This window comes from Tachypleus tridentatus, chromosome 6 (genome assembly GCF_004210375.1).
Source record: "Tachypleus tridentatus isolate NWPU-2018 chromosome 6, ASM421037v1, whole genome shotgun sequence".
Taxonomy (NCBI): Eukaryota; Metazoa; Arthropoda; class Merostomata; order Xiphosura; family Limulidae; genus Tachypleus; species Tachypleus tridentatus.
In genome coordinates, this window is record NC_134830.1 from 53,807,248 (window position 1) to 53,832,253 (window position 25,006).

Below are 25,006 nucleotides of genomic sequence, written 5' to 3' on the forward strand. Positions count from 1 at the left end.
TCTTCCAGGCCGTAGACTACGTTACTCATAGGCCTAAACGTAAACCTAGAAGAAGAGTTTCGATACTAGACAGTAACCCAAGCCCCTCTATATGACCCAGAATGAAATGTATAAGTTACTTAGTATTAAATAACAAATAAATAAACAAGAACATGTTACCGTACATACAGTGCTGTAATATCGGCACTCTTCTCAACTCCTCAAACTGAAAATAACGTTATTACTGGTAATAATACAGATATTCCAGTGGTAATTTTAGGTATACACTTTCAAAGGTAGATATGATAAGTATATAGCTCACAAAAAATAAGAAGCGGGCAATAGGATTTATGCACCGTAAGTCATTAAACAATCCATGAAACATCTTGGTAAGACTGGTGGTAGTGCTGCGACATTATTCTTATGTTTATCTTTTTTCTTTTCAAATTTAGCTAATCAAAATGGGGGTGCGTCTTCGACGCCGGGAAATACGATAATTGAGCTCATATTCGTATTTCCATATCCATTTTCATTACAGAAGTAATAACTTCTCAATAATATTTTATGGCTAATACTGTTTTATGAGAGACTATTGAAAATAAGTTAATCCAGTGACCTTGCCAACTATAGTTTATAAATAAAAACCAAAATAATTAAAACTTTACAAAATCACTTCATTAGGACAGAATCTAGGCCTAACAGTAACAACGCCTTGTAACATCAAAGTATTTTAAATGCCTTAGTTCGTAAGAACGTGAAGTTCTGATAATTAATATTTATAGTTTACATACTGTTAAGAAGTTCGTGTACAACCTCTTATGTAAGAAATTTTACGCTTATTTCACAGACCCATACCTAACCACAGATCTGGAAGCACAACTTTCGTTTTTCGAGTCTAACTATTAAATACAGCGTCCTCTAAGAAATTTTTAAACACTTCGTAAATACAGTTAATATACGGCGTCTGAGTTTTGTGTAAACAAATGAAGAAAAAAAAAAGAGTTGTTTACACAAAAACGGATATATCAAACATTTGTGGTAAAAACCAAATCGTAATTTAATATTTGTTTTTCACGAGTTCTGGGTAATGACCGCAAAGCAATTACTTAAGACAGACAAAGGTAATTATGAAATGTTATTTTGTTACTTCGTATCATATGAAATCCAATATGAACAAACGAAAAAGCATGCGAAGAGTGTGTGTGTGTGTGTGTTTTCTTATAGAAAAGCCACATTGGGCTACCTGCTGAGTCCACCGTGGGGAATCAAATCCCTGATTTTAGCGTTGAAAATCCGATGGCATGCGAGGAAGACGGGAATAGGAAAAATTCTGCAGGCCTATTGGTTTTCATTTCTTCGCCACCTTTCAAAGAAACGAGGGGGAGGGATAAGACAAAAGCTACTCTAAAATGTACCTCTTAACCTCCTCTTAGACCTCGCACATAATGAATGTTTGCTATTACAACTGGATCATTTCCTAAACAATAATGTGTTTATACCTAAAAGACGTAGACTCAACCCCCTCGTTTTATTTATTTATTTCTGTTTGGTCCACATTAGCCCCACCACCAGGAAGACGTTGGCTTCATACCTATACAGAAATACTTCCATATCAACGTTCTTTCTCAAACATCTGAAATACGTGCGGATTGATATTACTATAAATGTTTCTCACAAAACATTTTGTTTTATGAGTTTTTTACGCCATTGTTTCGGGCCGTTCGTAAATTTAAAACCTTAAACAATTAGATATCGTCTGCCACAAAGTACTCTTCCTGCTTTCATAAGCAACGTACATACTTTAAAATCTTACATTGTTAGAAACGTTCCACAGCATTTACAAAATCAACATACACAGCTTTATTCGACTTTATTCAAATAATTACAAATTACGTAAACATACAAAATTTACATTTGCCACTATACCATACTTAAATAATAACAATTAAATGTAAAATATACATGTAGATATTTTTGCCAAAGTCTTAACTCGTGTATACACGGGGAGTCCGTGATCTCCAATCTGAAGAGTATTAATTAATTAACTTTTGTGGCACAATGTATATAAGTTTCACCACATGGCAGCCGCCTGTAAATCAATATTCACGTCTCCCGAACGATGACTGGAAATATTTCCTGGCACGCCAGAAAGTCTGCTGTAACAAAAGGAGGAGATAAAATAAGATATTTAGACTAACACAGTGCTCTTGTTTTTATACACCTCCTGGTATCGTTAAAGGAAACAAACTATGTTAAACAATTTGTCGAATAAAATTTAATCAAATGATTAAACATGAACGTTTCTTTGTTTATCTATTTTTTATTATTGTTGTCAAATTGCTCAGTATCAAAATATTCAGGGTAACTGAACTGTTGTGTAATATATACGTATATATAACTTACGTATATATAACAAAAATGTATGCAATTAAAAAAAAATCATGAAAATACTGTACAGTAAATAAAAACTGCTACCATTAATCTTATTATAATAAAGCTTGTCATGTGTATATCCAAAACTCGGATCTCATAACTACTGCACCAATCATATCTGGGTAATAGACAGTACTTTATGGCCGATTAATAAATAAAACAGTTGATATTGTATCAACAGTGATAGGTTTCAGATTTAATCAATAAAAATTACAAAAAAACGAGTAGGTTTCAAATAGAAACAATCAAAAACAAACTTAAAAAATGTATGATTTTCTTTAACGAAGATCTCATGAGTGTCACAACAGAAAAGCAAGTTACGTTCATTGATAACTGTGTCTATAAAGAAATACTTCAAATAAAATATACGCTGTGATGACAGATTATTCCTAAACTAAAATTTTATTTTATTTTCTCTTGGATGGCAAACATTACTGAATGTCAAGTAAGAGTACATGTTTTTTTTAGAACTATCAAACAATTTCAGAAAAGTTCGTAGGTCCAATCGATTTTCGCAGGAACTAACAACTAGTTATACCTGCCCGGAAGGACTATTAGGACTATTAATATCTGTCATTCAACTGCTAGCGCTGATAATAATAATCATTTTAAAACATTACTATTATTTTAATTATGTTAATAGATAACAAGAGTAATAATAAATTAATTAACCTTTCAAAACTGTAACAAGAAAAACCTAATGAAATTAAAAGTGAAACGAGGACTGAAGAATTTGTTAATTCCAAAAGAATACGACTGCAGTCCAAATAGGTTTTACTAATTTCCTGTGGAACATATAAACTAAACGTGTTCAATTCACATTAAAAAAATAGAGCTTTTTCTTCATAAGCGCAATGACATTAAAATGAAGTTTATGTGTTCAATTTAACAATAGGTAGGGATTTCCTACACAAACAAAGTTAACATTAAAAATTACTTGAACGTTTCTATTCATAAATAAAAGGAATTTTCTTCGAAAATTAGCATTGCAATGAAACGAATGTGCTCACTTCAGAATAAATAAGGATTTTGCTCGTAAATACGTTTGAAGTTAGAGCAAAACAGGTGTGTGTGTTTGTTTTTCTTATGGCAAAGCCACATCAGGCTATCTGATGAGCTCACCGAGAGGAATCGAACCCCTGATTTTAGCGTTGTAAATCCGTAGACTTACCGCTGTATTAACGGAGAGCACAAAACAGGTATGTTAAATTATGATAACACACAAGGATTCTCCTAACAAACAATGAACCAAAAAGGTCGATTTTGAAACTTACCGGTTAATGGGCGAAACTGGTCCCTTCCTCAGAGCCTCTCTGTGAGCAAATTTACCGAAGGAATGCAAGCTCACTGCTCTTTTACCATCGATAATTGTACTAATATCACTGTCGTCATTCAAGTAAGCTTCATTGTCCACACCTTCCTTACTTGTTCCAGGTACAGCTCTATCTATTGGTTTAGCAGTAGGTTGAAGTTCAAATGAAGAGTTTTCAGCTTTGGTAAAAACGGCATTGTCCTGACCTACAAAGTACCGATAGGGGGTGTCGTAGTCGACCTCCAAAATAGTGGAAAACTTGTTTGGATAAATGATATCGAGAACAGCGACACTGACCCCAATTAACACTGCAACGGTGCCTGCAATTCCAAATCACATAAACAAAATAAGACTTTTAGACACGTTAAGATTTTCACTTCTAAACTTTTTGTCACACAAGAGTATTTAGAAATGTTATGGTTGAAACTTACGTACACACATGTTTGGTTTTTTCACTATAATTCATGCAATGTAAGACCAATGTTTATAACCAGTAGTTCGCGTAGAGTGAAGAAAAAACATAACTATGCCTAGGACATACTTTTCAAATCCAACAACTGTTTAGCGAGTATATTACAGGTTTATTTTAATTTCATCAATGGAATATTCAATAATGGAAAAGCAAGCCCGTGACGCAGAAGCCTAATACATTTCTTGATTGGTCAAACCTTTTGCAATTTTCTCGTTCAAGGATGATCATCATAGCAAAGCAAAGAAGTTCTGGTGTGACTCTTATAATGGAGATGTGTGCATAATATTAATGGGGGCTTTGAAACGTTTTTAACCATATATATATGGTAATCTAGATTAATTAATTTATTATTTGTTTGGTTTCAATTTAAGTAGAAAGCTATTCAATTGGCCACCAGGTATATGGACATCCGGTTTGTAGTTTATAAAGTCTCGAAGATAAATCGCTCTAATTTATGATTCAGTACTATATAGCAGACCAACTCTTTAATGACCATGTTTTATATTTATTTCCTTTTAACCACGCCCGGCATGGCCAGGTGGTTAAGGCACTTGACTCATAATTCGAGGGTCGCGGGTTCGAATGCTTTCGTTGATAAAAGAGTAGCCCAAAAATTGGTTGTGGATGGTCAACCCTGTCTTACTCTTCTGAATTAGGAACGGCTAGCGTAGATAGCCCTCGTGTCGCCTTGCCCGAAATTCAAATACTTAGAAAGTCAAATTTGTAATCCTTGCAAAACCGAAAATGCTTGCCCTTTTCGCCGTGAGGGCATTATAATTTTACGATCACTCCCACTATTCCATGGTAAAAGAGTAGCCCAAGAGTTGGCGGTGGGTGGTGATGACTAGCTACCTTTTCTTTAGTCTGTTAAATTACGGACAGCTAGCTCTTGCGTAGCTTTGCGAGAAATTCAAAACAAACAAAACCTTTCAACCATAGTTAAACTGAAAATAGCTATTTGACTAAATTCAGGAAAGTTAGTCTAACTTTTATAATATAGAAAACCGATTTTCGAGGTTGTCAGCGATGTTTTCATACAAATCGCCAGAATTAAGAATTTCTTTCTAACCATCCATTGACTCTACAGTGTTTATTCTATTAGGTTGAGGAATAATTCGTGAGCGTTTTTAACTAATTTCATTCAAGCATTACATGCAAGACTATACAATACTTAATGCATGAACACGTTACACTCAAAACATTTATAATGATACTTTATTTCATGTAATACCTAGGTATATAGTATGCATTGTTTTAAACGAAATTGCAAGAAATTAAATGCGAAAAGCAGGTGGTGTCGAAAATGCTCGATTTTGTCCACTTGATATTCCATTTAATGAGCTGAAAATGAAAGCAAAAATTAAAGACATATGAAAATCAAACACACCATCTATTAGAGCAAAAATTTATCTACCAAATGACATGAAATATTTTGCGAAAGCGTTTCATTTATGAATATATTTTTTTAACTTGAAAAAACGCTCACGAATTATTCCTCAACCCAATAGAAGTATTTGAAATATAATTTATTTCCACATTAGCCACAAATTATTATAGTTTGGCGTTTTTATTTTCGTTTTGCACAAACATTTCCACAAAAAAACAACACATAAAAAAACACGTGTTTGTTTGTTATCATTAAAAAGTAAGAATGCTTATTATTTAGACTGATTTTAATATCAGGAAGTTCGATTTTAGCTGTCATTTATTTATTTACACAATTTACAAAATTCCAAGTTTCTTGTTTTAAATATGTAATGTTACTAGTTTGCCCAATTAAGCACAAATAAACTGGACGTTTAGGGTATCTGAAATTAAGTTTCTGTTTGTTTTTGAAATACTTAAGTGTCTTTATTAGTATTATTTTTAACGTTGCTTTCAAGAAGCTTAGTCCACCAGTGGCTTAGCGGTATGTCTGCGGACTTATAAAACTAAAAACCGGCTTTCGACATCCGTGGTGGACAGAGCATAGATAGCCCACTGAGTAGCTTTGTGCTTAATTCAAAACAACAAGAAGTTTATTACGATATGTATTTTGAAATTATTGAAAAAAAACTATAAAAATCGCCAAAATTTAAAACAATTTACAAATATTTAATAATAGTGAAAACTATACACGAAAGAAATTGTTGCACGTTTATTTTTTGGTTGACCCAATTTCTTCGATTTTGCGCCACCAAAGAAAAAAGAATAAAGCACTATAGGTGAATGTTTGATGGATACTTAACTGTAGTCGTTCTGGTTCTTTCAACTAGAAACAAAACGTTGACCTTGGGAAAAGGTTGGAAGTAGGACAACTTGCTCAAAACCGCATAGATTGTAAACCAATAACTTTACCTACCTACATCGTGGCTTATTCAATACGCCACCTAGAAAATAACATTCTTCTGTACGTAATTTATGGCACTACACAATGTGATCTTCGCTAAGCTTTTACCGCATTTTTCTCTTTCACTTTCTACGATTTTATTTTTCAAATTATTTTCGTTCTCAACGGCGTTTGTTAGTTACTCGTGTTACTACAAAAATGATTAATAATTTTCAAAACAAAATGAATTCGATGTCTTTGCTTCTTATAATAAACGTTTTCATTCCAATTTTTGAAACGTCTTCGTACAAATATTTGTAACATAAACACAAATAACCCGAGTATAAGATATAACTGCCTAGTCTGAGCATCACTAGGGTATTAAAATGTGTTATAAAGCAATAGTTAATTTCTTGTATACAATTAAATTACTGTTTCGTAGAAAAAAAAAGTGTTTTTTTTTTAATGAATCCTTCTTCCGAGTAATTTTCTATATACCAGAGGACGCTGACACGTTGCCCTTGAAGATTAAAGATATGAGAAAAGCTTATTCTCCTTCAACAGGCAAAATCTAATTGGCGATCACCCCGCCCCCTTGTTACTCTAAAAGTTAAACGATCAGCAAGTGCTTTAAGCGAAAATGTTCAGTTCATTAATAACTTACATGAACAAACATTTTCATTCTTGTTTTTAAAGCGTCGTTATACTGGTATGCGAGTTAATAATTTGGTATTTCACTTACAGTTGATTGTCAGACCTCTATAGTCAATTTATGTTTCAACATTTCAAAATAAATTTTTCAAATGAGCAACAAAGGCTTGGAAAGGCGGTTATAAATTTCTAAATTTTTGGTATAAATACTCCTGGAAAGTAAGTAGGTTTGCGAGTTACTTTCGTATTTTGAGTAATTGAGCCAATAACCTACATCCAATGTTCAGTTTGTGGTTTGTTTGTTTTGCGAACTTTCGACTCTCTTACTGAGCAAATATCTTTATTGGGCAACGGCGCACTGTTTCCGGAGATTTTAACTATTACTCTACCAGTGTTTCTTTATCATTGGTAGTTAGTGTACCTGAATATTCGAATCAGTACCCGAAATATGATATGTCATAAAAGTTTAGGTAATGTATTTATTTAAAGGGACAACGATAACCTAAAAACGTTCATTAGTAACATTTTTTTATGAACGTGTGCCTGTGTAAGAAATACTGCTTGTTACTTAACACCTGCACATGAGAAAGTGGAAAAGGGCCTTTCGGTGGTATAGGAGGGAGTTTCAAAGTAGGGGGTGTTTAGCTAGACATGCGGATAATATAACATCATAACGTACGGTTACTATATAAGTCAAATATGTTAATGTGAAGATGCTGTAGTAAGCCTAATTCCAACGCCTTCGTGAGTATTTGATAACGAATACGTGACGGGTACATTGGATGTGACGTAAAACTCGTCATTCCAGTTTTCTTTCGTACAAAATACAAACAAAATGTTCAAATATCGTGGCATCTTGATAATGGAATAGATAAAGCTGGGGTTATTAACGTAATTAAAAATTATTTTTAATTAACACTTCTTTTAAGCGAGTGTTAGTTCCTATACAGTGAAATGCATTAATATAAAATAATTGTGGTACGGGTTGTATAAACTGTTTCAAATTGTCCCTATAAGGCCCTCTTTTTTTAAAAAAAAACAAACAAACAATTTTAATGGTAGATTTGTTTTAAATTTCGCGCAAGGCTACACGAGGGCTATCAGCACAAGCCGTCCCTAATTTAGCTGTCTAAGACTAGAGGGAAGGCAGCTAGTAGCCAACTCTTGGGCTACTATTTTACCAACAAAAAAAGGATTGACCGTCACTATATAACGCCCCCACAGCTGAAAGGATGAGCATGTTTGGTGTGATGGGAATTTGAACCCACAACCTTCGGATTACGAGTCGAGTGCCTTAACCACCTGGCCATTTTAATAATGTAAAATAATTATGGTATGGTCTATATAAACTGTTTACAATTATCCTTATAATGTCCTTCTCTCAATTTTCTCTTTTTTACAATTTTAAACGTATTACGAGAACGTGTTATATAATACCGACGTATTTTTAAGAGGGATCCAACAACCAACCTAATGTCTGATATAAGAATGGACTGAAGAATGTGTATATACACAAACAAGTCTTTAATTGGATACATAACTTTAGAGTATATTAGAAAACCTGTCAAAACTAAATTGAAACAGCTTTCAAGTGAGAACAAAAACACTAAAATGGGAAAACATGCTTCTTGTCCAAAGGATGTTAAATATCCGATATTAAGTAATATAGTAGCAACAACTAATATGGGAATCTGACACGTATAGTAGAAACACAAATTGTTCATACGGGTCGTCGTGGAAGGGGCAACAAAACGTTTCATTAGAAACGGAGACGCCATAAAGAAACGTTTGCGCACCACTGTTATAGTTATACGGTAGTTATGGTAAGCTTTAAAAATGTTCCTAGTTTAATCACGAATATAAAGAAATGTTAAATTTACGGCCACCAAAGACTTTGTTTAATACACAAAAGGATAATGTTAAATAATTATTATTAAACAAGCAAGCAATAAGATTGCCGTTGAATAGTAATAAATATTGTAGGATTGGTTTGTGGACAACTATAAATAGTGGTAAATAATAATTATAAAGGTTTAAGACTACAAAAGGTCGAGCCTTGGTAGTTCAGATATCAATTTCAGGGAGTGACCAACAATTCCATGACTGAAACGGGTTCCAGTTTTGCCCCCGTAGAATAAAGGTCCACCTTTTGAAAGCGCTCGGGTTATTAGGGTTTTCATTCGTATCCATTAAGACTTTTCGAGCCCACGTATTCTTCTAAAGTAAAATTCCTGGCGTCACGTTCAATACCGAACGACCTCATAGTTATACTACAAAAAACAACAACAACAACAACAAAAACACACATCGTAGGGAATTTTACTAATTTACATGAACAATAAAGAGCTTACCCGCTACGAGCACGAGCCAGAAACACCACCCATAATAGAACTTCAAAAGTCCTCCCTCAAATGGAATCACTAACGACTTCCTGGGTAGAAGAAGGGAATAGACAGCGTTCGTGGAGAGCATCACCCCACCAGTGAGTTGCATGCAGTAAGCCCCATACCTCGGCACCATACACAGCAGTATGTTCATTAACAACCATGAGGAGAAAGCCGTCCTAGTGACACAATAAATGACCAGTCTTTAAGAGATACCTGCAATATTTAGGTTTTTCGTCGTACACAATACTGTCACTTTTCAACAACAAAGGTTAGAAGTTGACCTGGTGGTCCTTAAAATACTCCACAACTTACATGTTTTTTTTTTTTTTTAGAATTATCAAACAACAAAAATTCACAGACTTTTAAGACCATACAAAAGTTTTGTAGGTTTCTGCTAGGACTAATTGTTTCTTGCTAGCTCTGATAGAAAGACTTCATCTTATTTAACTGCGGCATTTTAAATGTTACGATATAAAAATTTATCTCATAATTCCATTTCTTTCCTTAAACCACTTTAACCATTTCGTCGTATTTACAGTGGTGTTTTTAGTAGTTATGGAATTTTATCTTTATGTGCACACTGGATAAATCCTGTCAAAACATACCAGAGAAGGATGTTTGAATAATATCCAGCTTCTCGATATCGACGTCCCCAACAGAATCCTTCCAGATCTTGACTCAAATACTCGGCTATGGTTAAAATCGGAAATGGTAAACCTTTGATCAAAGCTTCTTTGTATTCTTCTTTTAATTCTGTGGCTAACGGACGAAAAATTCGAATATTAATATTCCATTTAGTGTCACAGCTGAAATATGGAAAATCATCTAATTTAATAAAAAAATTGTTATTAAAGAGTATTTCGTAAGTGAATAATGACTGTTCGACTTTTTTATAAATGATTTTGATTCGCTAGAACTTGTTTAAATTTGTTCCATTACTTTGAGTTATCTTAGTTAGGTGAATAAATATGTACCACGTGGTACATAAACTTAGAGCAATTAAAGTGTAATTTTTACAGCTTTCGTTTGACTAAACAAGGTAGGTAGGTATCTGGTAAAGGGCAACACGTTGTATACATACACGTTTGATTTTTTTTTTTTTTTGTAAAGTGCAAACAGTGAAGAGACTGGTTTAACACGGATTAGTGTTTCTCTTCGTGAATCTTTAAAATAAGAAATATCGGTACAATTACAAAATTATTTTTCTCTTTCTTTAGTGTTTCCGTATTAAAATATTCAACTGCCTAATTGTACATTATCGGTTTCAAACTTCTTTCACTAAAAGGACTTTAAGGAATAGTCTTAATGACTGTTAAGCACAAAACTGACCATCGTATTAACCCAATCCAGAATTTTTGCCTTATAAACCTTTAGGCTTACTACTAAGCCCATATCGGTATAAACTACATCATACTTTTCAATTCTGGCACAAAACAACATCTCGTAATATAAAAACAAAATCATTGATTAATTCACGGAGAAGAAAATGAACCCCATAATAGAATTCGATATTAGCAGAAACGTTCATAACACAGTTTCACACCTTTGCCTCACCATATTGAACTCCATCACATCCTTTCTGAACACAATTAGCCGATTAACTGATAGTTAAGTGAAAACAAAACGACTTCAGTGCGTGACGTGATCACTCGACTATGTTAACAACAACAAAAATCTGTAATTCCGGTTTCAGTAACAATTATTTACACTGATAGCTGTACCCCTCCCCTACCAATGGATACAACGCACATTTTCCAGGTGAAGTAGAGGTGTTGACAGCTAGGGGTACAGTGCTGCAAAAGTACCACTCCAGCATCTGAAATTGGAGTTGAATCCCGACACTTCAACAACTATGTATGTTGTTGTTGTTTTGAATTAAGCACAAAGCTACACAATGGGCTATCTGTGCTCTGCCCACCACGGGTATCGAAACCCGGTTTTAGCGTTCTATGTCCGCAGACATACCGCTGAGTCACTGGGGGGCACCTATGTATGTGTGTGTTGTTCATTTTGTACCTGGTATTATCTTTCATAATCAAACTCTCTGAGTGTCAGGAAACATGTTGGCTATCTGTGGTCTCACCCCCCGTATCCGCTTGTAGATCTCTTACAGACGCCCAGCACAAACTCTGTCACTTTCTCTCGGGAATTGCCTTCAGGCACCGTATGACTGCACCAGTGTTAAAATGATGGAATGTATTTTGTTATACCTCACGTAGATATTAAGGCAGATGAATATGGTATCACAACAATTAATAAAATATATTGTACAATTATACCGTGTGTTTGAAACGAACACGTTTCTATAAAAGCTTATTATTTACAGGTATACAATGAAAGTATTTTTGTTATTGTTATTCGTGTTCGCAGCTCGAGGCACGTAAACGTTATAAAACGTAAAGATTTAATATCGTAGTGCAATTAGAAATATGGTAAACTGATAAACGTGTTTTAAAGCTAGTGATTCTTAAAGCTGTTTTATTCTTTATTGTTGAATTTTAAAGGAAGTGTTTCCTCAGTCACATATACGTATTAAGATTAGTACAAATGTCAGTGCTCTCAAATGATGAGTATTGGATTCATAAAAAATGGAAATTAGGATTTGAATACGAGACCTTTACCTTGATGGTAAAGCCTGGCATGGCCAGATGGTTAAGGCACTCGACTCGTAATCCGAGGGCCGCAGATTCGAATCCCCGTTACTCCAAACATGCTCGCCCTTTCAGCTGTGGGGGCATTATAATGTTACGGTCAATCCCACTATTCGTTGGTAAAAGAGTAGCTCAAGAGTTGGCGGTGGGTGGTGATGACTAGTTGCCTTCCCTCTAGTCTTACACTGCTAAATTAGACACAACTAGCACAGATAGACCTCGTGTAGCTTTGCGCGAAATTCAAAACAAAACCTTGATGGTGACGTCACACACATGAAAAATTAAGGCTCGGCTCCTTCGCTGTAAAACTTAGCACCACTTTTTGTACCAAACATGTCTCCACTACATAGGACAACTAATGCTGTAATGCCAGCTACTAAATCGTTTGTAGGAATTATTTCAGTTTACAGTGACTTGACTGCAGTTTCCAAAGTAACAGGAATCTTCATCCAGTTCATGTACACTTTCGTTTGTACCAGGCAAAACTAAGACAGTAACTTTAACACACGACGAGAACTGTTTGTGAATTTTATAAAACACAAATTAATTTGGTCTTTCAAGCGTAGGGCTGCTTCTCCTTTTTTAGTTCCATTTCAATACTTATACGAAATAGCCAATATCTACCAACAAACATATACCCCTATTGGCCACAAGTGTATGGTCAAGTTAGTATTTGGTAACAAGTATAAAAATTCTCTAAAAACTTATAAATAAAAGAGACAAAGTAATGTGATATTTAAATATTGAATATTGATGTTTGAAGATGTTATAGCCTTAGCATGGAAAGGATGTAAAAAAATAGATATATTTATAAAAACAACAACAACAAAGCAGTAAGTAATCCACGTGTACAGTCATAGACATTTCTAATTACACTAATCAATAAGATCTAATAAAGCAGTAAATAATCCATTTGTACAGTCATAGACAGATCTAATTACACTAATCAATAAGATCTAATAAAGCGGTAAATAATCCACTTGTACAGTCATAGACCGATCTAATAACAAATAAGGTCCAAGAAAGCGATAAAAAATCCAATTTTACTTAAGATTTTACTTATTTTATATTGAACCCAAATTCAAATGTATACGCGAATTTTGAGGCTATTATTAATTGTTCCGGTTTACTTGATCTCGTTTTGATAAACAAACATAATAATTAATTAAAATATATACACGTTTTTTCGTATGAAACCGAAATTTGACATCAACCTATAATGTTCCAACATTCAAGTACTATTACAGTACATTACGTGACTTACTGATATGTATATATAAATATATAACTTACCTCCAATCCAACTAAATCTTTCGTTGTAATTTATGTCTTCTAATATAGCGTTTACCGGCATCGCTGCTCAAAATAAAAAAAAATATCTATATAATAAGCTATTAATGTTTAAAGTTACTAGTAAGTAATTTTTTTTCTGTATGTTAATTATAATAGCAACAACGACACTGACATAACAAGATACACTGGTGGATCCAGCACAGGGCGTAGTCATTGTACATATCCGCAATTCCTCACTCCTGGAGGCGTATTACTGCTTTCCATAATATCTTGTCACTTGTGAGAGGCGCCGTCTCAAAAGCTCTGGACCCACCAGTGGCAGATGAAACTAAACCAAGTGTTCGCGTCTTTAACGATAAGGTACTATCTCTTAAAAAAATTATACATTACCTTTTTAAACATAAAATTTATTACAGTGTAAATAACAATATTAATGTGAATGTTAGTAAACAGTGACACATTTAGAAATATTCATTCCTAGTTAATTCAGATATTCATGTTCACCATTGTTCATACGTACCCCTGAGTGTTATATTAACACCATTCAAACCAATGTGTACTCCTAAATCTGTCTTAATCTTCTGGGTGGTAAAAGCGTGATGAGAAGTGTATATCGTAGACTCTGCTACATGCCAATCAGAACCGAGGTTACAGACTAGAACAAAAGAAATTATACCAATATGTCAGTTTGTAAATAGATAATTGAACAAAATAGTTCTATTTTAATGTTAGATAATAGGGAATGAATGATAAAGTAAATAGTGTCAGGTGTGATTATAATAGAACCAGTGGCGGATTTAAGGTTGTGTGGGCCCAGAGGCTAATAATTCTTGTGGGCCCTACATCCCATGCAATTCTACATAGAATAAAATTATTAACAGGCTCTTATTAAGATCATAGGCCATGGGGCTGAGCCCCCTCTACCTCCTATCTAAATACGCCACTGAGTAGAACCTTTTGTAAGAAGGACAAACTCAGCCCTAATTTTGTAAATGTAAAACTTAAAAATGAAAGATAACTAGATAAAGAATTATTTCGGATTTTTTAAAAGCTGACGTGTTAGAACGTTTAGGGTATAACAAATTACATAAATTCATACCAATATCTGAGCACAAAAAAGATTACGTTCTCTGTAAGGTCTTCAAGTGAGTTAATTTTATATACCTATGTTTCATCTAAGAAAGTCAGATGCAAATTTACTGTCACTCAGTATGTTAAGAGAGGGCACAACGAATTATTCACGATATACGACGCAAACTCTGTGCTTTTAAGTCTGACTCGGCCAATTATACATCATTTCGTTCCAATTTTAATTTCCCTGTTTGTTTTTTTTTAATTTCGCGCAAAGCTACACGATGGCTATCTGCATTAGTCGTCCCTAATTTAGCAGTGTAAGACTAGAGGGAAGGCAGCTAGTCATCATTGTCAACTCTTGGGCTACTCTTTTACCAACGAATAGTGGGATTGACTGGACGTTATAACGCCCTCACGACTGAAAGGGCGACCATATTTGGTGTAACGGGGACTCGAACCCGCGACCCTCAGGTTACGAGTTGAGTGCCTTAACCACCTGGCCATGCTGGGCCATTTTAATAGATTGGAGACGCCGGGTATCGATGTGAGCATCGAACACTCTACGATTTGAGCTACGCCCCATACCTTTAATTTCTCTAAAGCATTCATGTTCTGACAATTTACACTTCGTTTACAAGTGTTTCGGTGACATAAAAACACAGTTGCGTAATATATACCTTAAGAAATAATACGTTTTAAATTAAAACTAAGCCTAAATTATATCCCACCTTATAGCCTGTACCCTGGGGATCCTTTACATTGGTAGAGCGCTTTTTTATTTTTGTTTTGGTCAGACATTTGGATTTGCTGTTTCTAACGCAGTCCTTCCTTTTGATTTTGTTTTAATTCAGTATTAATATTCTGTATATATAAAGCGAGCTAGGCTGGAGTGGGTTAACGAAATTTACTCATTTCATAAGTAATCAGTACATGATTTAGTATTATTTTCAGTCAATTAGTTAGTTCATTTCTGCGAATATTGAGTTTGTGTTTCAATGAAGAAATACAGATACGAAATTACCAAACGAAACTTCTGTCACATTTTATTTTTAAAGTTAGGCCTATTGGTGAACGTTTGTTACGTTAATTTGAAAATTAAAGTACAGTAAATAAAATTTTGTTATCACTAAGTGGACTAGACCTTCTATTATTACGTTTATTGAATCTTCAAGAAGAACCCAACCAGCATCGAAACTATTAAAATACATTCTTTTAAGGATAAGATTTCCAAAGTTAAAACCTAACATTTCAGATGCTAAAGAACAAGGTACAGTCATGTGAAAAAGTTAGGACACCCTATGAAAGCCTGGGTATTTTTGTAACATTTTTGGATATAAAGATATTTAATCTCAGTTTTAACAATACTGAGATATTATAGGAATATAACTAAACAATTAAAACTGAAGAAAAGACTATTCAAGATCTTCTGTAAATGTAATTTTACAAAAATGCGTATTCTGACTGAGGAAAAAGTTAGACCACCCTACCCCCTAATAGCTAGTGTTACCCCCTTTGGCTGAAATAACTGCAGTGAGACACTTCTTGTAGCTATCTACCAGTCTCTGACATCGGTCTGAAGGAAGTTTGTCCTACTCCTCAATGCAGAATTCTATCAGCTGTGAGATGTTTGAGGGGTTTCTTGCATGTACAGCCCGTTTCAAGTCACCCCACAGCATCTCAATGGGATTAAGATCTGAGCTTTGACTCGGCCATTCCAGGACTCTCCATTTCTTAGTTTTCAACCAGTCCTTGGTGGATTTACTGGTATGTTTTGGGTCATTGTCGTGTTGCAGGGTCCAGTTCCGCTCCAGCTTAATTTTCTTACAGATGGACTCACATATTTTTCAAGCACCCTCTGATACACAGTAGAATTCATGGTTGATTCTATGATTGTGAGCTGTCCAGGTCCTGCTGAAGCAAAGCAGCCCTAAACCATGACACTTCCACCTCTATGCTTTTCAGTTGGTATGAGGTTCTTTTCCTGGTATGCTGCATTTGTTTTACGCCAAACATGTCCTCTGTTCTGGTGTCTAAATAATTCAAATTTGGACTCATCTGTCCAAAGAACATTATTCCAGAAGTCGTGGTCTTTGTCTGCATTCACTCTGGCAAAATTCAGTCTGGTCTTGATGTTTCTCTTAGAGAGCAAAGGTTTCCTCCTTGCACACCTTCCATGCAAGTTAAACTTGTGCAGTCTCTTTCTGGTTATAGAAGCATGCACTTTCACATCAACAGTAACCAGAACCTGCTGTAGGTCCCGTGATGACATGTTAGGGTTTTGGAGACCTCTTTTAGCATCTTGCAGTCTGCTCTCGGGGTGTTCTTGCTTGGACAACCAGACCTGGGCATGTTGGCCTTTCACTTGTTGACTATTTTTGGAAGATTTCAAAATCCTCAGACAGCTCTTTTACTCTCACCATGGTGCTTACTTTCACTTCAACAGTCAGGAGCACACCAAACTAAATGTCTGAGGTTTAAATAGAACAATCCTCATTCAAAATGCTGAGTAACGATCTTCTAATCATGTGCACCTTGTGTGATACATCTGTGTGTGAGTTGAGCCATTGTATGTGGGTATAAATGTGGGGATGTCCTAACTATTTCCTCAGTTAGAATATGCATTTTTGTAGAATTACATTTACAGAAGATCTTGAATAGTCTTTTCTTCAGTTTTAATTGTTTAGTTATATTCCTATAATCTCTCAGTATTGTTACAATTGAGATGAAATATCTATATTTACAAAAACGTTACAAAAATACACAGGCTTTCATGGGGTGTCCTAACTTTTTCACATGACTGTATATTCTTAATGTCTATTAGCAATTTCTACGGCCCGCTATGGCCAGGTGGTTAGGGAGCTCGACCTGTATTCTGAAGGTCGCAGGTTCAATTCCCCGTCACACCAAACTTTTTCGTCCTTTCAGCCATGGGGGCGTTATAATGTGAAGGTCAATTTCACTATTGATTGGTTAAAGAGTAGCTCAAAACTTGGCGGTGGGTGATGATGACAAGCTGCCTTACCTCTTGTCTTACACTGCTAAGTTAGGGACTGCTAGCACAAATAGCCCTCGTGTAGCTCCGCATAAAATTAAAAAAAGCAAATAATATCTGCATTTTACCTGTAGTTCTATCTCTTACGTTTACCAATGTCTTAAGTTAACTAAAACTTTTGAAAAGGAAAGCCAATATAATTTCAAATAACTTGGTGAAATGGAATATTAAGTCTGTTGGTACTGTTTGTTGAGTTTCTCCTGACGATACTCGAGGGCCTAGTATAGTAGCCAAACATGATTTTTTAAATTAAAAAAATTGAGGAAAGGTAGGTAAGAAAGGTCATCCACAACCTGTTCTTGTGTAGCGCAATTTATTTGTTTTATTCGGAACAAAGTGCGAATCTCGGATCCACAGACTGACCCGCTAACCACCCGTCTGTGTTCACTTCCATTTCTGTCACGAAAATTATCATTAGAATTCGTAAAGTTTAAAGATTTACTTAGAGCATATTTGATGCTCAAAGAAAAATATTATTTTCTATTTTATATGAGCAGGTGTTAAACATCTATCGTGTTAATCATGAAGATATTAGGTTAATAAGTGCTTTTGTCTGAGACTTGAACATCTGATATATGCAGAAAAGAAACTTGCACCTTTATAATGACTTAACCTGCACAAATAAACGAGAAAATGTTCAGTTAAGTTTATTTAAATATTAAAAGATTTAAAGTTTGCCGCTGTTTAATACTTAAGTTTTTGTTCGTTTTGTGTGTTTATAAACAAAAAAAAAAATGTTATTTATTCGTTTGATACGTTATATACGTTGTATTCTGATTTGTAACCAATACGGCCGCTGAATGTACGCTTACAATTTAAACTTGAAATCTGCAGGCTATCTTAATTCGTAATCGAAGTTAAATAAAAAGGTAGCACACTTAATTAAACTACGGATTCACAATAAGCTATCTGCGCTCTGTACACCACATGAACACTTGATGTCGCCTTTAAACTTACCCCTGTCATTCTAGGAGACAGATTCACAAAAAAGGTGTTGCAAAAGAAAGATCGAAATAGACACTTACCAAGAATAACTGCTCCAACGAAGAGACTAATAGTGACACATACGAATGTAGAGAGTCTCTGTGGAAATATAAATAAAACAATAAGTATTCAGAGAAGCAAAAACATACAACGTTAAGGGTATTTCAAATATTTTAAAGTTGGAAATATGTAAAACAGCAGACAAAACTGAATATCCAATAAAGACCTCAAAACTATTTTCTAATACTTAATATCCAAAAAAGATAACAAAACTTTTCCGAACACTTCTGGTGAAGACTGAATATCCAATAAAGATCTCAAAACTATTTTCTGATAAAAACTTAATATCCAAAAAAGATAACAAAAAACTTAATATCCAATAAAGATACCAAAACATTTCCGAACACTTCTGGTAAAGACTGAATATCCAATAAAGATACCAAAACTTGTACCTACACTTCTAATAAAGACTGAATATCCAATAAAGATACAAAACTTTTCCCTACACTTCTAATAAAGACTGAATATCCAATAAAGATACCAAAACTTGCACCTACACTTCTAATAAAGACTGAATATCCATTAAAGATACCGAACTTTTCCCTACACTTCTAATAAAGACTGAATATCCAATAAAGATACCGAACTTTTCCCTACACTTCTAATAAAGACTGAATATCCAATAAAGATACCAAAACTTTTCTCAGCACTTCCAATAAAGACTGAACATTCAATAAAAGGTATCAAAACTTTTCTTAACACTTCTAATAAAGACTGAATACTGAATAAAGATACTGAAACTTTTCCGAACACTTCTAATAAAGACTGAATATCCAATAAAGATACCAAAACTTTTCCCAACACTTCTAATAAAGACTGAATATCCAATAAAGATACTAAAACTTTTCCCAATACTTCTGAAAATTGCAATAAAGTTGTAGCTGCTGAAATAAAACTGATATTATTGTACATTATATCGTCAATGTTTCACTTACACCTAACTAAAAGTAAAATTTGTAGAACACTATTTCTCAGGAATGAAGCTGATATTAATAACAAAGCTGTTCTTTGTAGAAATCCAAAGAACGAACGAGTCAGATAAGTTGAGAGTAAAAAATATTGGATCAATTATTTCCACAGTTAATACAGTCATGATACAGTTTGAATACTTAAACATCAGTAAGCTGTTTAAATTTAACGAATAAAAATATTTCTGTTACTAAGCCTTATTTTAGTATTCTCAATAGCAATTTATTTACTTAATTTAGTTTCTATTTTCTGTCAGTTAAAGTGTGAAGAATATGAAAATCAGATGTCCTAGTACGATAAATCAACCATCAATGTAAAATTTAGTTATGTCTAATGATGGTCGTTACATCAACGTTTACAGAATCAAGACTCAGTCGCTTTAAAAGAAACAACATATTTTCTGGATTTTATTGAAGAGGATGATAAAGAGGCACACGACGTGTTGTTATATTGTTAGGTGGTCAGGTCCTTGACTTATAATTTGAGAGTCGCGGGTTAGAATCCTCCTCACACCAAACATGCTCGCCCTTTCATCTGTGGGGTCGTTATAACGTACGGCCAATCCCACTATTCGTTGGTAAAAGAGTAACCCAAGAGTTGGCGATGGGTGGTGATGACTAGCTGCCTTCTTTCTAGTTTTACACTCCTAAATTAGGGACGGCTAACGCAGATAGCCCTCGTGTAGCTTCGCGCGAAATTCAAAAACGAACAAACGTTGTGTTATTTATCTTCACATAACCAAGCATGTTACTTTAGTAGCGTCAAGTGATATTGTTTATGGAAAACTGAATATCATACCTCAGTAGCGTCAAGTGATGCTGTTTATGGCTTAACGTCAACTATTATATTGTAATTTCGCAAATTTATATTATTAGGTTGTGTCAATAGGTCACTAGCATTTGTTCCTGACTTGTCGAGGAAGTCCTCGGTGACCTTTGTGACAAGTCATTTTGAATACAATGCCCAATGTAGTATTCTGTGAGAATATGTCTACCTAACCTTAAAACCTTCGAAACGTATAGGTCAGATGACTGCTGATTTCTAGATAAACACAACGGTGACTAGGCTTTCATGTAAAGTGTTTCTTGTAATAATAATAAAGATAATAATTTATACATTCGTTATTTAAGATAATGGGTTATTAAAACACATTAAAAATGATGTTATCCACATCAAAGTAATTTCTACCAGTAGACATTCCAATGGCAGCATCTGTGTTCAATGGATTTAGCACCAGCAGTTTAATCATGTTACTATACATGCAGATGAAAGTGTTCAATTATTATTTTAACCAAAACGTTTGAGGATCACTTTTCTAACGCATCTTGAGCCATTTTGAACAAGTTTTGTTGTCATATTTTAACTTGACTTTGTTAAAAAAAACAACAACAACAGAAATCATGGCTTGTCATGTCACCAGACAGTGACTTAGCCATAAAAGGTGCATCCATTCTCAAATATATTTTATTAATGATTCGACTCTCCCTTTTGCTTCGGCCTCTCTACAACTTTGGGTGTATATTTACACTACTGTTACCATATGAACCAGCCTGCTAATCACACCATGCTATTTAAACTTTTGAACGTTAATACTCAAACGAATCATATCTTTGTATACTCAGTTAGTTTTTCAAAACCTCAATTGTACATAAAACATCAAGACACTGAATTAACCAAATATGACCCTTTCCTAGCACGAGTGTTAATGGTTGGAAGTTTAGACCAATAAAGATTGGAATACTGTCAGTATATATTTATAAAATTATAAATGTCTTTATTTAACATTAAGTTTAAATTGTGCTTTGTAATCATGTTGGAAAAGGACATTTTGATGGATTGCTAGTCTTTGTTGTTGTTGGTGGGCTTTTTTTCAGACGGTAAGAGAAGGGTTTAAATTTCGTTGAAATTAAGTTTTGGTAAAGGGTTAGAGAAAAACGACCAAAATGTACATTTAGTAGTTACATTGACCAATTATATTGTATTACTGACAGCAGAATATCAACTCACCTAGCGTCAGTAAAAAGTTTACTGATAACAACATATCGTGGCTATTACTAACTTTAACAGGAATATTGGAAGAAGTGCCAGATAATTTCAGTATATAACTGAAATAGAAGTAACAGTACTAAGATAACCTTATATACCTTCAGTACTTAGCGTTAAAATACTGTTAATAATTAATAAAGTGAAAGGAGGCTGTTATGGTCAGGTGGTTAGGATATTCGATTCGTAATCTGCGGGTCGCGGGTTCGAATTCCCGTCGCACCAAGCGTTATAGCGTTACGGCCAATCCCACTATTCGTGGATGGTGATGACTAAGCTACCTTCTCTCTAGTCTTACACTGTTAAATTAGGGACGACTAGCGCAGATAGCCTTCGTATAGTTTGCGCGAAATAAAATAAAACCAAACAATAAAGTAAACGTGGCTGCTTACGGCCAGTTGCTTGCTCCCTTTGGTCAGTAGCCCAGAATGAGGGATAGTTTGACGCCACCTGGAATGTGCACTGACAAAACATATTTAACTCCTCTGGTATGTAAATCAAATCCGCGACTGAGAGCTAACTTGCAGGAGCTAACCTGTAGCTCATTTCTTCGGCGCAGTTAATTCTGGATTAGGCTTAAATGCTTGCAAATAAATTTCAAGTGAAAATAAAACCTAGCCACTGCTACTGCCACAAATGAGGCAAGTAATTCGTTTCGCATGACGTAGCACGGAGCGATAGACACCATATCTGTAAGACGGCAACGACCGGTTCTTATTTAACTGTGATTTGAATGTTGATAGCTCGAGCTTGTACTAAGCCTGTATATGTCTTGCTGAAAACATCCGTCTTTCAACTAAGAAGTTTTGTCTTTTGTTCTTACTAATATTCGTCTGGAAATAAACCGAATCTTTACTTACAGCTAGTTAACCTCCACAAAATTATTCAAAATTCCCTTCATGGGTTATCAGAGATATACAGACCAGTCCCTAACCTTTTACTATGTGTTTTATTATGTATCTATTTATTATAGGAAAATTAACTTCCAAAATTGAAAACTGTTTCCTAAGTGTCGGGTTGCGTGTATGACGTTTACTAATAATAGCCCACTTTTGCCTACACAGATTAGTGTCGGATACCCGAGTACAAAACTATTTGATATTGATGTATATGTCATTATGACGTCACACTATCAATATATTTTAACGCAATTTTCGTTAGTGTCAGCAGATTAAGTACCTTTAACGACAACTGAGCACTTGAGTTAGAATTAACGCTCAGAAGATAATTCAGAGTTTTCAGGATTGCTGACATAACAGTTCTGTGAAGACAAAGTCAATCGAACTATGGAAAATTTTCATAAAAGAAACCTTTTGTTCTGCCTACTCACAGGGGAGGAACATGGTGGTCATTAATAGCACATGCCACTCACAGGGGAGGAACATGGGTGGTCATTAATAGCACATGCCACTCACAGGGTAGGAACATGGGTGGTCATTAATAGCACATGCCCCTCCTCCAAGAAAAAAAAAGGAAAACATTAACCAAGTAACAAAGGGTCTCTTGAAATAAGTAATAAAAGCTGTTGTATAATTATATCAAGGAATATAGTTACATTAACTTCAACTTTATTGTTACCATATATCAAATCAGGGTGCCCCCAACCCCTAAAATTAAGATTTGTTTGACCACTTACGAAAGCCCGGCATGGCCTTGTGATTTAGGCACTCGACTCGTAATCCTAGGGTCACGAGTTCAAATTCCCGTCACACCAAACATGCTCGTTCTTTCAGCCGTGGGTCGTTATAATGTGGTGGTCAATCCCACTATTCGTTGGTAAAAGAGTGGCCTAAGAGTTTGCGGTGGGTGGTGACGACTAGGTGCCTTCCCTCTGGTCTTACACTGCTAAATTAAGGACGGCTAGCGCAGATAGCCCCGGTGTAGCTTTGCGCGAAATTCAAAACAAACCAAATCAAACGTTTATATAAGTAATAAATACTACTTATATTGACTGTTATCGGTATGTGGTACTTACTTCCTTTCGAATACCGGGAAAGACGATAAGAAAGGCAAGAAAGACTGTGGTGAAGCTGACGTAAATGACGATATTCCGTATATCCTCGATCACAGGCGTCCGGTTAGAATAAGTATACAACGTCGGGCCTCCGTCACTTCGGAAGGCATCGAACCACCCCTTTACCATTGTGTTAATCAAATACTTCTTAACTCGAGCGAGAAATTGCACATACACTCTCTTCTTTTCCACGGTATACTTTTCTATAACTGTCAGTTATCAGGTGCACGTTCAGCGTTGTAGCAACTGGAGTTGAGTGGGATTTAGAAAGAGATCTCGCGAACAGCACGTATCGTGGTCAATGGATAAATGAGTTCCAGTGAAAGTGAAGCATTCTTCAAATATACTCCCTGTGTTGTTTGTTCGGTCCTACACAATGAGAGCGGCCTTCTACTTTCAAACTAAACAACGAATAAAAAATAAATCACTGGCATACATATATTAGCCCACATTTTGTTTCTAACCGAACGTTTCACTAAAGCAGGTCAAGGGCCACGAATTACGTTACGTTGCATGAGCAACGCCTGATCAGCTGACGTCTACAGCTCGTTCTCTCGACGAGTGAGTCCAAGATTATTTTTTTTTTCCAAAGCTAACGCATGCGCAAAACACACTGCTGGCAGCTCTGCAAATCATTCGGAGTAAGAAACACGTTATTACGTTTGTAGGTGAAAGCTGATAACAGTTTAGTTATCATGTGATACAGCGCTTACTGAATTAATAGTTATTCACCATAATTTAAATGTTATTATACTTAACACACATCTGGTTTCTGTTAACACTTTCGCTGTTATATTTCAACATATCTTTGGTATTTCCTTTATTTTTTTCTTTTAACTTTCCCTTGCCATAAGGCCCCGGCATGGCCTAGCGCGTTAAGGCGTGCACTTCGTAATCTGAGGGTCGCCCAAACATGCTCGCCCTCCCAGCCGTGTGGGCGTTATAATGTGACGGTCAATCCCACTATTCGTTGGTAAAAGAGTAGCCCAAGAGTTGGCGGTGAGTGGTGATGACTAGCTGCCTCCCCTCTAGTCTTACACTGCTAAATTAGGGACGGCTAGCACAGATAGCCCTCGAGTAGCTTTGTGCGAAATTCAAAAACAAAACCCTTGCCATAAATGAAACTAAATATTCATTACATATGCTACATAAGACAAAAATGACTTAAATATGCGCATAACTCTTCCACGTGAGAGCAACAGACTTAGCACAACACGATTAAAGCGTAATATAAACTTCTGGAACATTTCCATTACAGACTTGTTTGTTGATTGTCTTAGAGCGAAGCCACTTTGGACGATTTGTCTCGCTTATCGCGACCAAT

General features: G+C 35.1%; 1 protein-coding gene across 2 annotated transcripts; it reads right to left on the minus strand.

Moving 5' to 3' along the window:
- Positions 1 to 1,815: 1,815 nt before the first annotated feature.
- LOC143252535 (dual oxidase maturation factor 1-like) lies at positions 1,816 to 24,251 on the minus strand. Of its 2 annotated transcripts, none has more exons than XM_076504829.1 (8): positions 23,644 to 24,251; positions 18,638 to 18,695; positions 14,007 to 14,141; positions 13,487 to 13,549; positions 10,148 to 10,301; positions 9,507 to 9,718; positions 3,687 to 4,044; positions 1,816 to 2,132 (listed from the first exon to the last, which is right to left on the minus strand). In XM_076504829.1, exons 1-8 carry the CDS (start codon positions 23,809 to 23,811, stop codon positions 2,051 to 2,053), a joined length of 1,230 nt encoding a protein of 409 aa, XP_076360944.1. In that variant the 5' UTR covers positions 23,812 to 24,251; the 3' UTR covers positions 1,816 to 2,050. The 2 variants fall into 2 exon arrangements, with proteins under 2 accessions (XP_076360944.1, XP_076360943.1); XM_076504828.1 differs by having other exon boundaries at positions 1,816 to 2,135.
- Positions 24,252 to 25,006: the final 755 nt, after the last annotated feature.

Excerpts from the sequence above, each read along its gene's own strand:
- LOC143252535 (XM_076504828.1), bottom strand. The coding sequence starts at position 23,811 with ATGGTAAAGGGGTGGTTCGATGCCTTCCGAAGTGACGGAGGCCCGACG. Across the intron at positions 18,696-23,643 it reads TTCCCGGTATTCGAAAGGAA|AGACTCTCTACATTCGTATG; the intron begins GTAAGTACCACA and ends ATATTTCCACAG. Across the intron at positions 14,142-18,637 it reads CGTTGGAGCAGTTATTCTTG|TCTGTAACCTCGGTTCTGAT; the intron begins GTAAGTGTCTAT and ends CTTTTGTTCTAG.